At 34.6% G+C, this 17,135-nt stretch overlaps 1 protein-coding gene across 1 annotated transcript; it reads left to right on the top strand.

The window, feature by feature from the left end:
• Positions 1-785: 785 nt before the first annotated feature.
• On the top strand, positions 786-15,751 carry LOC127867277 (uncharacterized). Its single transcript, XM_052408331.1, has 8 exons — positions 786-957; positions 4,749-4,800; positions 6,171-6,359; positions 7,048-7,206; positions 7,893-8,039; positions 13,141-13,233; positions 13,726-13,815; positions 14,976-15,751. Exons 2-8 carry the CDS (start codon positions 4,752-4,754, stop codon positions 15,407-15,409), a joined length of 1,161 nt encoding a protein of 386 aa, XP_052264291.1. The 5' UTR covers positions 786-957; positions 4,749-4,751; the 3' UTR covers positions 15,410-15,751.
• The last annotated feature ends 1,384 nt before the right edge of the window (positions 15,752-17,135 follow it).

The raw sequence follows: 17,135 nt of genomic DNA, 5'->3' as shown, positions 1-17,135 counted from the left end.
AACTCCAGTAAAATTTAGCAGACGACAGAATGCTAAAAGCGTCTGCAATAACCACCGCATCTGCCTGATCTCACTGGTACAGTACATAGTGTGTATTTAACAGCTTGTAAGACAATGTTGGCTAGTCTAGTGTTTATCATTGAAATCTGTACATATTGGCTGCTTTCAGGGAAAACGGGGCTTAATGCATGTCAAATAAGATTAGCCTGTGCACACTGATTAGCTGTATCAATGATTTGAAAAAAACACACACATCTCGACCTGTGTTTTGAGACACACTCTTTATAAATTTGAATGGGTTGTGGTCATTTCAAACTTGCGATATAAAAAGCTATAACATATAACTTTGAAAACTGAGTTGCGTCTAAGATTATACAACAGCGAACAAATTTAGTGCCTTCAGCGCTTTGATTAGTTATGCCGCAATTGATTCATGCACATATTGCGATATGTAAAAGGAGACAGCGTGCATTATTGATAAGAACAATCAGTCCGAAGCAAAAAAGAGTAAATTAAAATTAAAAACAACTTCACACACGTTAATTGACACCTAGCGGGATTAAGCAAAACGTATATTTCTTGCTGGCAGAATCGAATATTTTCTATAAATTGAAATTAAAACAACTTCACATACGTGATTAACACATAATGGGATTAAGCAAAACGTATATTCTTGCTGGAAGAATCGACTATTTTTTAAACGATACTTATTCGAATTGTAAAAATTGGTTTGAGAGGATATCAGCTTTTATAGTGTAGCTTTATTTTCAACTCAAACTTTGTCGCACTCTAAGCACGGTCATTCTTCTTGAGAGGAAGTATTGGTTTATGCTGGTTATGTAAATACACTACAATAGGCTAGCGGAAGAAAGTTTATTGTGTAAGAGCAGACAACGTGTTAGTGTTTAGAAAATAGTTTGGAATCTATTGTTGGAGTGTTGCGGTATACTTTTTGAGGTTTGATATTCTGAATTATTATATCTTTTTTCTGTGTGATGTCAATGAAGAACGACAATAGTCGATCCATAACGTTTGTCTAAGCAATACCTATATTATTTCAACATGCAGACTAAACATCCATAGTCGACCTGTCGTTTTCGTAACATATTGTAATTATGTGAATATTATTAGGACTGCTTTTTAGGGAGAGCCATAATATTGTGAGGCCAATGTTTGGTCTATTTTTGACATTGTATTCTAATTTTAATGTGAATTTTGCTTGGAATTACCAATGAAGTAAATATTGCACCTGAAGAGGTGATACTATACAATTTATAATGCGTATACTCGTGACTTTAGTCTCGTTTTCTAGACTAAGCCACACACAATATTTCTTAATTTAAGTGAGAAAATAACACAACTATTACAGCGCTTGGAATTATTTTTTTTGCAAAGTCAAGCGTTTAACAACACTGACAGATCATACATGTATATGAAACCTATAGCGGGTATGACCTTCAACGCTACATTCGGAAAACCCATTTTATTATTTTAATCTCAAGCGCGTGGTGTTTTGAACATTTGTTTCAAGCGGTCGTTAAATACAATATGATGTGTACAGGAGGCAAGTAATGGGAATCCAGAGTGTTATCTATAGCATGGAAATACACCTGACACGAAATACTGACACGTTGAAAAACACAATGCAAACAAAGGAAAGGGTGAAATGAATGACACTGTTGCTAAATATAGAAAACTTATTTCAGCTCGTATACTCAGTAGTGAATGGATCTATAGTGCTGAAGCAGTGCGCAGTATCAACGGGGTTTTCATGGGTTTACACACGGGCTGGACAGAATGTAAACACACCGTTAAGAACTTTATTTTTGCAAATATCTTAAGCTATTGAAATACATTTGCATAACTCTTTAGTGCATAAAGTACAGTTTTTATTGCAAAGTGTGCCGATATCTTAAGGTAGAAGAATAAATCATTGAATACGGCTGAACTCGGTGACGAAATTTAACGTTGCGTGAAGCATAACCGTGTAGTATTAATCGAATTTTTGAACAAGAACACATGCGTTTTGCACAAAGTAATTCCGATGTATTTCACATTGTCATAAGCAGCATAAAAATCTGTATTTTATGCACTTGATGAAATTCTTAAGAAAAATTGTTTTAAAAAGTTATTTGAAAAAAAGCATAACTTACCGTTGTGTTTACATCCATCAACGTTTCATTAGTATCCCCACAAAGTCTTGTGATCCTGCACACTGGAAACTGTATACAAAGACACCTAATATAGTTCACCAATGACTGACGCTTACATTTGTGTACGAATAATCTACTACACCCTTATGATACATATATTAGTTTCCGCATGAAAATCTGACATAATCATAATTATAACGTAAAGCCGATACATGAAATGCGTTTTCATTATGCTAAATTAAATCTCTGGTATTGGATCAATGTTTTCCGGCTACATATCAATATCTGGCTTTTAATCGTTTGTCAGATGGGTGGAATAATAGTCAGCAATACTTATTCAACAGCGCTTTTCAGTACAGATTATAACTTTTGTTATAGAATATCATTCACAGATAACTTATATTTGAATATGATCAAGAATGAGTTGTGTCCAGGTCAGGGTTGCTTAGGCTTTTATTCCCTTTTTCAAATAAAATCACTTTCATGAAAATTGTTTAATGAATGTTGTACAATTGTTGGACGACACTACCCTGCAATCTTAACCTCGGGAATTCTTTTTTTTTACAAAATCTAAGTTAAAAAGTTCAAGCTGTAAAAAGCGTGTAATAATCACACCACACGGCTTCACGTATTGTACACACAATTAAATTTATAAAATGGATTGTATTTCCATTCTTGATACTTCCCTTTTCCCCAATCTCAGGTAAACTTTTTCTTTTAAGAAACACATTTTTTTGGCAAATCTTTATATTGGTTGCCTTGAACATATTACCCAACACTGAGAAATGAAATTTGTCCGAATAATACTTCTATTCATGAGTAGTTTAAATTGATGAGTATCGTGGGAAATATGTTGATATTGAATACTATGTTATTGTGATTGTGTACTTAAAGTGAAGAAAGGTTTACGTGGCGAGGCTTGCCAGCCTTGTAAGCCTTTCTGAGACGAGTGGGATAAATTTTAGCACACAATCACACTAACATAGTATTATATTTATCCTACAATATTGTTTTTTTAATTTATTCCTGATGTAATCAAAATAGTGGTCTTTATTAATAAAATAAAATCAAAAACACATTAAAATAACTGAATCTAACATTGCGTAGTTATATTAATTGTGATCTTTCCCGTTTAAGGTATTCGAAATAGTCCTTAAGAATTCCACGTAAAAGAAAAGTAACGAGACAAAATATCGCTATACGCCTCGATTCAAATTTAATCAGCGTTCCAAATGTTACACACTCAAGTAGAACACAGACGGTTGTGTTCAAACTACAATTTTTGTTTCATCACTGTACCAAAAAACTAAAATGGCTGCCCTTTTAAAATTTACCAAATGTTTAGACACGTACGTGAAGCATGACTCAGCATTTATCCCCGCCGATATTGTTAATTTTAGTCTATAAACAACTCTTCTTTTTTTCACAATTTTTACTTACTGACATTAAAAGGAAAACATCAACTGGTTATTGTTCTACTCACCGAAGTTGTGTTATGACAATGTTTATTTGCGTATAGTTTAAATTTGCTTCCATGATGAGTTACAATTCTGGACACATTTCTTCAACGCAATTTATCTTTTTCATTTTAATGCACTGGATGTAAGCAGGCAATTCTTTGTGGATAGACATTTTTTGATCGACTGACACAGGAACGACTTACACATCAAAGAAAATACCCTTTTTATTCAACATCGATTTCCTTCGAAAAGTTAATGAACAGTTCACTGACATTTTTATTAAATTTAATCCATCAATTGTTCAACAAAACATCGCGTTATTCGAGTAAATACGACATTTTAACGAAATCGAAAATGCAGTCTCACCAGTTTCATTCCAGTTTATATACCAACACTGTTATTCACATTCATAATATAGAGGATATTTGTTGGATTCGGTGGAATATCGATTTTAATTCACGAGTGATCATAGAAAATATTATTTTTATATGATCAAGAGTGAATTTAAATCGATATTCCACCGAAACCAACACATTTTCTTTTTATTTTATCCTTTTTTTCACAGTTTATATACTTTTTTTTTAAGAGTTTAACTAAATAATTTCGCTGGGATAATGACGTTATTTCGTCAAAAAAATGACGTCATTTCACAGTAAACAGTGAAAATTATCAATAATTTTTACTGATAATTTTTATTGTTTGAAACAGTGAAATTATCAGTTTTAATTCACTGATATTTCTCTATAAACCACCGGAAAGCATAAAATAAATTATAATAATCCATCGTAAACGCACACACTAGTTAAACTCGTTAAACGACTGCGTACCCAATGACCTGAGTGACGCAATCAGGGGTGAAAGGCCAAACAATTAGTCCCTATGTACCTGTTCTAAAAATAAATGTGAGATAAGCCTTATCTAAAAATATCTGTGGAGAAAACCTTTTTTTTTCTTTATGAGTCGTATTGTGTTGTATAAAATCATTTCGCTGTAGGATAAAATACTTTACAACATCTCGTTAATAAAATATAATAATTGCAAACAAATTAACAACAATCTCAATAATGGGCATTGTTATAAAAAAAACTTGTTGCGCTATATGCATATATGAATATCATATTTTGTTTTCTTTCAGAAAATGAACTCAGCAAATGTGCTTCTTGTGTGTATTGCAATATTTTCAATTGGTGAGATTATTTGAAACACTACCTTCATTGTCTCTATTTTCATTATTATTATTATTATTACTATGCCCCCTCCCTCCTTCGAAGAAGTGGGGGCATATTATTTTGCTGGATGTCGGTCGGTCGGACGGTCTGTCGGTAGACCAGTTCGTTTCCGATCAATAACTCTTTAACAAATTGATCGATTGGCTTGATACTTCACATGTGTATTGACACTGGACAGTAGATGACCCCTGTTGAAACTTTATTCACTAGGTCAAATGTCAAGGTCACTATCACAATAAGTAGGACAATCATTTCCGATCAAAAAATCGTCAATGAATTGACCGGTTGGCTTGATACTTCACATGTGCAATGACCTGGACAGTAGATAACCGTTATTGAAATTTGGGTCACTAGGTCAAAGGTTAAGGTAACTATCACAATAAGTGTGAAAACCGTTTCCGATCAATTACTCGTCAACGAATTGACCGATTGACTTGATACTTCACATGTGCATTGGCCTTGGAGAATAGATGACCTCTGTTGAAATTGGGGTCACTAGTTTAAAGGTCCAGGTCACTGTGATACAAAAAGTCCTGTGTCACGGCCCTTTTTTGTGAGGGGGGCAAAAGTCTCCGACCGCGAAACTTTTGTTATTATAATAATTATTTTTAGAATTAGTAGTAGAAGTCGTCGTCGTAGCAGTAGTAGCAGAAGAAGTAGTAGTAGTTGTAGTAGTAGTCGTAGTAGTAGTAGTAGTAGTAGTAGTAGTAGTAGTAGTAGTAGTAGTAGTAGTAGTAGTAGTAGTAATAGTAATAGTAGTAGTAGTAGTAGTAGTAAAAGTAGTAGTAGTAGTAGTGGTAGTAGTAGTTATAGTAGTAGTAGTAGTAGTAGTAGTAGTAGTAGTAGTAGTAGTAGTAGTAGTAGTAGTAGTAGTAGTAGTAGTCATTATAAAAGTAGTAGTAGAAGTAGAAGTAGTAGTAGAAGTAGTAGTAAAAGTAGTGGCAGCATATGACGTAGCAGAAGAATCAGAAGAAGCAGCAGCAGTAGTAGTAGTAATAGTAGTTTGTAGTAGTAGTAGTAGTAGTAGTAGTAGTAGTAGTAGTAGTAGTAGTAGTAGTAGTAGTAGTAGTAGTAGTAGTAGTAGTACTAGTAGTAGTACTAGTAGTAGTAGTAGTAGTAGAAGAAGAATCAGTTGTAGTAGTAGCAGTAACAGTAGCAGTAGCAGCAGTAGTAGCAGTAGTAGTAGTAGTAGTAGTAGTAGTAGTAGTAGTAGTAGACGTAAGAGCAGTAGTTGTAGATGTATTCGTTGTAGTGCGTTTTTGTCAGTACAGCCGTGCATAAATATTGAAGTAGAACGATTTATATCTCGATTTATTTCATTTCATAAGGTTCGAGACAGTCAAGCGCAATTCCCCTTAATTGCACTGTAACCTCACACCAGGAGATTTACGTCGAAGTGCAAACAAACGGAACAGTTACATGCGAGATTTCTCGTCGGGCATCCAAGATAATAATAGAAGTAGTACAATGCATTAATAACTTAACAGACTGTATTCTTGATCCAGGTATTTTGATTGGTAAGTTACATTATTCATGCTTTTATTTATTTATTTCAATTATTCTTGCTTAATGTTTGAGGCAATGGCTATAAGGTGTTATATGTGTTGACATGTTATTGCGTAAAGTCTATTGGTACCTATTTTAATTCGTTGATTGATCATTTTTCGTTTCTACTTGTAAACAGTTGAATATTTTAAATGTTGCAATATAACGAACGATGATTATTATCATATCCGACTCCTATCATGTTTAATGTATTGTAGCATTATCAATATATCAATCATAGTTTTTTTTAACTTTGATTTAATCTTAAATTAATCAAAGATATCAACATTCTTTGGCAAAAAGCATTCATACAAAAATCGCATTCTCACGTGAAAATAGTAAAACTATTTCATAGCAAAGCCCCGAAAGCAAACGTATATTATGTGTGTGTGTTTTTTTTAATTCCACAATCGCGCATGAAAATATATATGTTCTTACTTCACTGAGAAAATATTGCACGATATTATAACGAAAGCAAAGAAGTATCCATTAGGTATTTAAAATGCACTTAACGTAGTAGCAATGTATTAAAATAAGCGATATTGAATCAAATACGATAAAAAGGTACACGGTCAGAACTGTTATGCATTCTCGTTGTTATGTGATGTTTCGTCCCATAAATTTCATTTGTTTATAATTATAATACATATTTAATTTCAGAAAAGCATGACGTTCATCGTACATCGACAGTAACTATTCTGAGTATCCGGAATCATTCAGAAGACCTGCTTGTGTCATGCTTCGATCCGTATATTAAGGCTCCATCCACTCACCTAGCGCTTCCTTATGACTGTTTGCTACTGAACCATACATATTCAGGTTTGTGCACTGTTTGCATACGTACAGTACTTCTTACTGGTATATGTGTAATGCCATTATCGAAAGAGTTACCAGAAATGTGGACTCATTCGACATTTTTCCTGAATGATTAAGACTGGTTTACAAATGTAAAATTTATACTAATTGTGTTTGTGTATGTATCAAAATAGTTCAAAAATTTGATGATAAATAATACGTTGACAATATTAAAATAAATTCAAATATCAATTTCATGCTAATCAAAGGGGGATAATTCAAAAAGTAAATATTTGTGTATACAGACACATTGGTGTATGTGATAGTGTAATAGTAATGTCAGTAAGTAATTTTAATTGAAATTAATCAGATAGAAATGCATTATTCTGTACCATATTAATACTATTGAAGGACACATTGTTTGTTTTCATTTTCAACGTGACTGAATGGATGGGTTAACGAGACTGCTAAATAAAATCCTGATAAAAGAACATGATTCTCGATAATTTTGATGAGTTTTGGTAAATAAGAAGATGTCTTTGTTAACCATTTTAATTTTATTGCGAAATTTTAAACGCTTTTGGAACGGTGGCTGATTATTTCCGTGCATGCCGGAATAACGTACATAATTAAGAAGTCATACATTACAGTGTATTTGTTCACGTACACTGCATGCCAGTTTAAATTTGCCTTATTTCCATGCATTACAGATGGTGTTACCGAAACGACAAATGTTGAAGGACAAAGTAACAACTATAAAGCCGGAATTTTAATTGGATCAGTAACTGGCGTCGTTATATTAGCTGTTATTTGTGTGGTACTATGGTTAAACCGACGATATATACCTTTATTTGAAGGTAAATAGAAACCGTATAAATAGCAATTGTACCATACCTTATTTTGAATTATAAGTTAAATAGTGTTACTGTATTTACAGAATAGATACAAGGCACAAACGTGAATTTTAAAGAAATTCTGAAGATGTTGTCTATAGTTTGTCATTACGTTTAAGCTTGTCATTAGGTTGTTTACTTTAAACATCGCGCAAGACTGACCTTACTGCGTAATGATTTTCGTTACCAATGTTGCAATCATGTTTGAAAAGTTCATTTACTATTAAAAGAAGTAAAAAATAATCGTAAACAACTCCACATCGATACGTTAATTACGCTAGTATAAAATCGTTGATATACAAACACCCCATAACCGCGGTTACAACACTGCAGCTGGGTGGGCACCAACACAAAAACGTGAGTTCTGCATGGGACCGCTAAAATAATACTTGGAAATTAGTCTAATAACTTGTCTTGGACGTTTATTTTCCTAAAGCCAGAGTTAAGTGCAGAGGAATAATCTCAATTTCAAATTAGCTTTTTATTTGGAAGTGGTAAAGACTTTTGAATTGAACGTTTTAACCCAAACGACGACGATAAAACCTAGGCAATAAGCCTGAGATTTGCATCAATTAATGCTACTTGGTTTTACTATATGTGGTGTAGCTTGCACTGGCCACGCCTACTTGCAGGACACGCCTCCGGCATGAATGCCTCTATGATAGCATGTACACCGACAGACTGTTTTGTATGCTTGACGAGTACGGATGTAAATAAAACCAGTATAACTTTCAATGGTGGTTGTTCCTAAAATGGAGTTTCTTTAATGGTGATAAATAGTGTACTATCATGTAGAAGAAACACTACAATTGGCGACGAGGATATAAAACGTTCAATTAACTTGTCTTAAATGATGGAAAAAGAAAACGACTATTTGCCCCGATTCGATGCGCATGGTGAGCCGTCGGGATTAGCGGCAAAGTGGAAACGGTGGTTTCGAGCGTTCGAATTGTATGTTGTCGGGAAAGGAATTAAAGACAATGACCTGTTGATGCGTTAGACAAGCATTTCGCACCACAAGCGAATGTTCCTTACGAAAGACATATGTTCCGGAAGTTAGATCAGTCGCCGACAGAATCCGTAAATCAATATATTACACGGTTGCGAAAGAAAGCTGAGACGTGTGGATTTGATAACACAGATGAACAAATCAGAGATCAAGTGATTGAAAAATGCAACTCATGTGAGCTAAGACGGAAACTTCTTCAAAAAGGACGTGATTTAACCCTGACAGAATTGCGTTCCATTGCGAGAACATTAGAATATGCCGAACATCAGGCAAAATGCATAGAGCAAAACCCACAGTCGGTTAACACAACAACAAACCGAACAACAAAAGGTACGTTTACACGGAAAAATCGTGTACAAAATGACGTTCAATGTTTTAAATGTGGTAAACGGGGTCATGTTGCAAAAGACGGGACGTGTCCGGCGCGTGGAAAGCACTGCAATAAGTGTGGCAAGGTAGGACATTTTGCGATTAAATGCTGATCGGGTGAAAAGTCGAAAAAGAAGCCGCCAACTGTGCGTAAAATTGGGAACACAACAGAGGACGGACCGTTCACGTTTACTGTACAAAATAAGTACCCGACAACAACATCGATAGTGGTCGAAATTGTTGGTGTACAAATAAAGGCATTGTGGATAGGAAAACGTGAAAGTTCTTGAAACGAAATGACATACAATGCAGGGACGAGCCATGGAAAATAGAACTGTATGCCTATGGATCTAAGGAACCACTGAAAACTGCTGGTGTATTTTGGTCAACAATTGTTCACAAGGGTGTAGCGGTAGATGATGCAAAATTAATTTTGTTGTCATTAAGGGATCTGGACAATCCTAATTAAGCTGTGATACAGCTATGCGACTTGGCGTTCTCAAAATAGTGCGTCAAATGGAAACCCCAGAAATATCAGATGTTGTTAATAATTACAAAGAATTATTTACGGGACTTGGAAAACTGGAAGGTTATCACCTTGAAGTGCCCATTGACTAGGCTGTAAAACCTATAGTGCAACCGACCAGACGTGTGCCATATCAGTTACGGGAGAAGTTGGGAGCTAAGATTAAAGAATTACTCGACTCAGATGTCATTGAACCCGTAAGTGAACGGTCGAAGTGGGTGTCACCTGTCGTCACAATACCAAAAAATGATGGCGACATCCGACTTTGTGTTGAATTGAAGCAGGCAAACAGAGCCATACAAAGGACTTGGTATCCGATACCAACAGTGTACGAAGTGTTGCAGGAAATGAATAACAGCAAGTATTTCAGCAAACTGGACATTAAAAACGCGTATCATCAAATTGAACTGTCCCCAGAATCGCGAGAAATCACAACGTTTACAACACACAGTGGACTATACAGGTATAAACGTTTAATGTTTGGAATAACATGTGCTCCAGAAATGTACCAGATGATTGTGCAGCAAATATTGCAAGGCTGTGAGGGTGTTACCAGCATTGCCGATGACATTATTGTAAATACTGCCACGAAAGAACAACATGATAAGCGTTTAAATAATGTGCTACGTGTACTGAGAGACAACGGGTTTACACTAAACAAGGAAAAAATGTCAATTTTACATGTATAAGTTAGTGTTTATTGGTCATGAGCTGTCTGAGAGAGGGATAGGGGCAACGCAGGTCAAGGTCGATGCTATAGTAAACGTGCCTGAGCCGCGGAACGCGAGCGAGGTTCGAAGTTTCCTCGGTTTAGTGAATTTTTGCTCAAGATTCATTCCGAATCTGTCCACGATTTCTGCGCCGTTAAATAATCTGTTAAGAAAGAAAACGGTGTTTAAATGGGGTCGGTCTCAACAGGACGCGTTCAAAGAATAAAAAAGGAGACTAGCATGTGCCGAAACATTGGGAATATTACGATAAAACCGCGCCGACAAAGGTCATAGTCGATGCGAGTCCAGTAGGACTAGGTGCTGTGCCCGTGCAGGTTCAAAGTGGCGAAACCCGCGTAATAAGTAATGCCAGTAGGAGCTTAACTGATGTTGAGAGGAGATACTCACAAACTGAAAAAGGGGGGTTAAGCGTAGTGTGGGCATTAGAGCGTTTTCATCCATGGCTTTATGGTATCGAGTTCAAGCTTCTTACTTACCACAAGCCACTTGAATACATTTATGGACCAAGGTCAAAACCGTGCGCTAGACTTGAGCGACGGGTTCTTAGGCTGCAACCGTACCGATTTACGGTTAAACATGTGAACGGTCAAGACAACATTGCAGACGCACTGTCGCAACTCCCGCTCAAGCACAGTCCTAGGACAATAGACAGTGTAGATGACCACGAATACATTAAATGTGTTGCGCGCGAAGCAACACCCAGTGCTATGACCGCTCGAGAAATAGAAGAGGTATCATTTCGTGATGCTGAGATATGCAGATTACGTGAAAGCGTGACGAACGGGACGTGGGATAAACACGAGCAAAATCAGTTCATACATATCAAAGATGAACTGTGTGTATTTGGTTACGTAGTACTTAGGGGTACGCGAATCGTTGTCCCGCGAGAATTACGCAAACGCGTATTAGACTTTACAGTAGATATGTTGAGCTTGAAGTCATCAAAGTAATAACAAGCGAAAAACTAGTGTCAATATTAAGAAAATGCTTTTTGACGCATGGCTTGCCATTATCTCTACGTGCAGACAATGCTGGGAGTTTTGTTTGCGAGCATTTCGAAAACTATTTGCAGTCGCAAGGAATCGAACACAGGCGAAATACTCCCATGTGGTTGCAAGCAAATGGGGAGGTTGAACGTCAGAACCGTTTAATACTAAAGCGATTACGCATATCTCAAAGTCAAAATCGTAATTGGCGATTAGACCTCGATGATAACCTGATAAGTGTATCGAAGGACACCCCATTCAGTAACGGGCATATCACCTGCTGAGATGTTGTTCGGTCGTTAGATAAGTGTTCCTGAAATTAATACGTTATTGTACCAGGCGACAAGGTTCTTCTGAAGAAAATAGAAACAATAAACTCGACACTCCGTTCAGTTCCGATAAGTACACAGTTACACGTGCCGATGCTGATGGTACAGAGTACCGCCGAAATGTAACGCATATGAAAAAAAATGAATGAACGAAGCCCTCAGACAGACTCAAATGTAAACAATTCTACCAGTGAACATTGCCAAATTAATGCGGACAGACCGATAAGCGTCCGGAAAATGCCTGAGAAATTTAATGATTTCAAAATGGTGTAAATGCATTGCTAAATAAGCATGTAATTTAATGGTGTTCATTCGAGACAGCACACGTGGCGCTTACCCCGCGGATGCTAGAAATTTAAATTAAACTGACATGTGTATCATGCTCCGGGTGTCAAATGGCTTATAAAATGGAATTGATTAACAGCCAGTTTGGTTGCTCGTTAATGTCAAGTTATCGATTAAGGGGAATGGTGTGAGAAAATTGCACGTACTAGGCTAGTGGATGCTATTTTACTTTCATTGATAAAATGTTTTCATTTGTGATGTTTTGTTTTGATTAAATTTAGTTAAGATGGTTTGATAAATGCATGGTGTAATTTGTTATTATGACTTGTTTGTGAATGTGTGGGTTTATGTTTAGAGTATGTATTTGTAGATCATGCATAAATTGGTTTGAAAAAGGTCATCTCATTGATTTTAATATGTGTTGTTAGTTTAAAGTTCCCTGACAAATATTAAAATGAATGAGATGACCTCACGCGCACTTACAGAGTTAAGTTTGTCACGTCTTGTTCCGAAACTGACATTCTTTTTCGTGAGGAAAATATTTAACCACAAATTTATTTTAAAAATAGTTTAAAGTTCCCTGACAAATTACATGAAAAGTACCTATATTGTGTTATTGCCCATTAAATGACACTTAGCATGCTATTATAAAGTACTTTATAAGTAAGGTAAAACATTGGCACGGACAATAATAATAATAATATATTATTTTGTAAACGCATTTATACATAGTGTATGTTTGTAGTTTTTATGGATAAAAAGAAGTACGTTTTTAATAATACCATTCCATTTACGAACATGATTATATATATTTCTTGTGTATTATACAGAATCAAAATTAGCTAAGTTCCGTCAACCTCGGAAACAAAATGAAATGCAGAGCCAGAGCGGAAATTATTGTGGTAACGGTAACCCATCTACAGGTAAATAAGCTATTATGTAAATCCTTTGCTATTGTGTATTCATATCGTAAGCTTTGATTGCTCATTGGAAATTTCGTTAAAAATGTAGCAAAATGACCTCCAAGTTAAGCGAAAAGGCACGTTTATTATTCCTTATATTAGAAACTGTATCGATTGTTCGACCACTTCTTTGCATATGTTAAGGTCATGAAAACAATATCTTGCACTTTAAACTGATAACTGACGAAAATGAAATATGCATAATATTAACATTAAGGTTAATATTTTTGCAGTCGAACACCATAAACTTACCGAACAATTTGTATTCAATAAAAATAGCAAACTCATGAAATATTCAATTGCTTCCTACATGCATAAAACTGAACTATCGTTACTCTGAGTAGTATGACTAATGTGCATAAAAATGCGCTTTGTTCGAATGCCATTTTAGCATTCATGTATATAATTAAAATTTACTTATTCCTTTACGTTCTTAAAATTGTGTTTGTTTAGAATTAAAGCCGCTTGTACCACTATCCGGCCAGAAAGAAGGACAGGTTGATTCTGTACACGTAGTGGTGAACGATCCAACTGGAACAAATGGTGATCAAACACTTTGTTTTACCAATTTACTAACTTTAATGATGTAATAAGGTAATGAATAATATCAAACAAAGAACTTACTAATATATAGCGTTATTTAAATTGAATGTCTGATTAATAATACGCTTATGTATTAGGTGTTTTTACTGTATAATTACTTTTCTGAGGTTAGTCTTGGGTATCACGCACGATGGCATATATATATACCTTAATTAGTTCTGATTCACTGGAAAAGGGTCGCACTATAATGTAACATATTTACAATACCAAAAGATAATTTTAGTTTTGATGCATATCAATCGCATTCCGTCAACACGTACCTTTTGGGTTACTGATAAACGTTTATTTAAAAACTGCCATTTTTTTAAAACAATATGTTTTGTACTGTGCATAATTTGCCAATAAGGTACTTAACTGCATAACTCTTGATCGTTTAATACGATTATTTGTTTGCATAAGTGTTAAATGCAAAGAAAGTTGGGTAGGGGGATGCATGGTCGCCAAAAGGTCTATTCATGTTTATACCAACATATTCTCACATAAACCAGTATAGTAAACTGACAGCAAAAAGACCAGATTTAAAGAAAATAAAAAGTTACAAACAGAACAAAACGAGTCATATAATGAAATACGAAAATAAACTACTAATTTCACACGTATTTATTAATACAAGGATTTAAATAATGCTATTAAAAACAATACAATAGTTCTTTTTTTTTTAATCGCACACAATTTAGTTATGTGGCTAAATGCAAGCATACTGAAATAAGCACATTTATCTTGGACGACCAATGGCAAGCTTGTGGAATAATGTATGATTATGATTGAACATAACTATGATTTAATTAGCCTTCATCGGTGAATCACGCAGGACAGATGACACAATTCCCACAAAAAGAAAAGGGTTATGACATGACATTACAAGGAAGACCATATATTGAAAAGTACAATGTGTACTTCATATTCAATTAATATAAATGATAATTAATTTCCGGAATACAATACCTAAATTGTACTGCTTTTGAGACAAAGCTTTTGGTAACGCTTAATCAAATAAAATATATAGGATATGTATAGTATACGTTTATAAAATACTTTATGTCAAATCAAATACTTTGCCGACATTATTTATGTTATTGCCTTTTTATATTTTAATATAGGTATGAAGGACTTTTTAATTTTACACGCGGAGGACGATGCAGTATTAGCCAGGGAGGTGAAAGACAAGATAGACGGTGTGTGTGGCGTTAATATCCGGCCATTAGTAGACGTGTTTGCCGATGTCGGTTTTAATCATGGGCAATTATCATGCCTTGATCAAATGATGAATGAGTACAGATGTGTAATCTTTGTCATCACTCCAAACTTCAAACTAGACAAGATACATTTGTATCAAGGTGAAACTACATTAGTGATGGATTTGATGGATTTAAGACATGACCAACAACATCGATTTGTGCCACTTTTATGCAACATTAAGAGAAAAGACCTGAAAGTAGGTTGGCTTTCGACATTGATACCTTTATACTATACAGACAGTGGTATGCAGCAAGTTAAGCGACTGATAGAAAACATTCGAAAATTGGAACTTTAAATAATTTAAAACACATATACCTTGAACTCCAATCAAACAAATACACATGCTAATTATTTAAGTTTAAATGTAAGGTGACTGACTTTAGTTTTGTCAAGTTATATATATATATATTAAGTTCCTATATTAGGTATCTAAGGCTCTGTTCACACTATGCACGAATGCGATGAAAATCTGTGACCGTCTTTCAGTTGCTTTTTAACTCAAGTGCCAGATCAAGCACAATAAAGTCACTATTTGTGATATGCAAGTATAGCGTCGCCGATTGTTTTTCAACAAGTTTTGAAAAATAAACAAGTCCTGGTGCTATTGCGGACATTAATATTCGTCGATACAATATTATTATATGTTGTTGTTTTAAATGTTTTGCACCTTTCCACAATTGTAAATAAAATCAAATACAATGCTCACCAGTCATATCACGTCTTGGTTGGTACGAATCAAATAATTTAATAACTTTCCTGAAAACGTGGTTTAGTTTTTGTGAATTTTCTTAGTTCTCGCGGTAAAATGTGTAATTTTGCTGAATAAAAAATAATACTTTATAAAAGCTGGTGATGAGTTGATAAAAGCCGTGGCAAAAACATAATCGATTTGTTGTTGTATGCATGCAAATTAATACTAAGTACCTAAGGCACTTGCTCACATTTCTAACACCTCTGTTCGGATGTACACTGCCAAACAATTGATAACAACATATCGCTATTCAGTGGCACTTTCCTCTTCAATAAAATTTCCCTGCCAAATTTATCTTACCGTAAGACTGGATTACTAAATCACTGAAACTGCATTTGTTTTTCTTTTTTAACTAAATTCACTGAAGCTGCATTTCTTTTCTTTTTTTAACTAATACCCTAACCCGGTATTTTCGCGTGTCGGCTATTCCCAGGATTTTTCATAAATGCCGCTTTTGATTATATAATGCAAAAAAAAAAGATAAAAAAGCATCATTTGAATCCTAAGTCTACTTAAATTCCACCTTGAAATGAAATTTCTTATACAACTTTTTATATAATTTCAAAGTTCTAAATGACAATTGTCTGTTTCAATTTAAAGCGAGACTGCACGATTTTGTCAAATAGTTTTTAATTTATATAAAATGTGTAAAAAACTTATTATACATATATTTCAATATAAATTAAAATAAATGTTAGGAAGAACATGTGTCGAAAACTGCGAAATAAGCCAGATATGTAATTCAGATATCGAAAATGTCTGTACAGTCGAATTTGACAGCATGTGTATCATGCATGTACGATGTGAATCTAAATTTAGTTTTAGTTTTAGTTTCATGCAACGAAGTCTATTCATACGGCACACTTACACTAACTCCGATCCTAATTAAAAAAAAGAATGCTCCGGTAATTGTAGGCAAATATGTACGACATATCTTCGTCAAAATCGGCTCGTGGCGCTTATTTGTCTTTGCTGCATTTTATGAAATTCGTATTCAATGTATAATTTTTCTTGCCTATTTTGCGTTATTGTATATGGAAGTACAGTCCTCTGTTATATTAAATGTTTGCCCATAGTTTTTGTAGTTAAAACAAACCCATGTCACTCTTGGATATAAGAACTTTGCGACCCATTAACAATGTATGTGTTTCGTGGTTATCATTATATTTTGTACAGAAATTGGTCAATTTTGTAATAAAAAATAAACTGTTATATAAAACTATTCATAAATAAATCTACATATCATATTATTTGGATGTTACGAATGGAT

Source organism: Dreissena polymorpha, chromosome 2 (genome assembly GCF_020536995.1).
Source record: "Dreissena polymorpha isolate Duluth1 chromosome 2, UMN_Dpol_1.0, whole genome shotgun sequence".
Lineage (NCBI taxonomy): Eukaryota > Metazoa > Mollusca > Bivalvia > Myida > Dreissenidae > Dreissena > Dreissena polymorpha.
The sequence above is the reverse complement of the archived record's forward strand: the minus strand, read 5'-3'. Positions and strand labels throughout refer to the sequence as shown.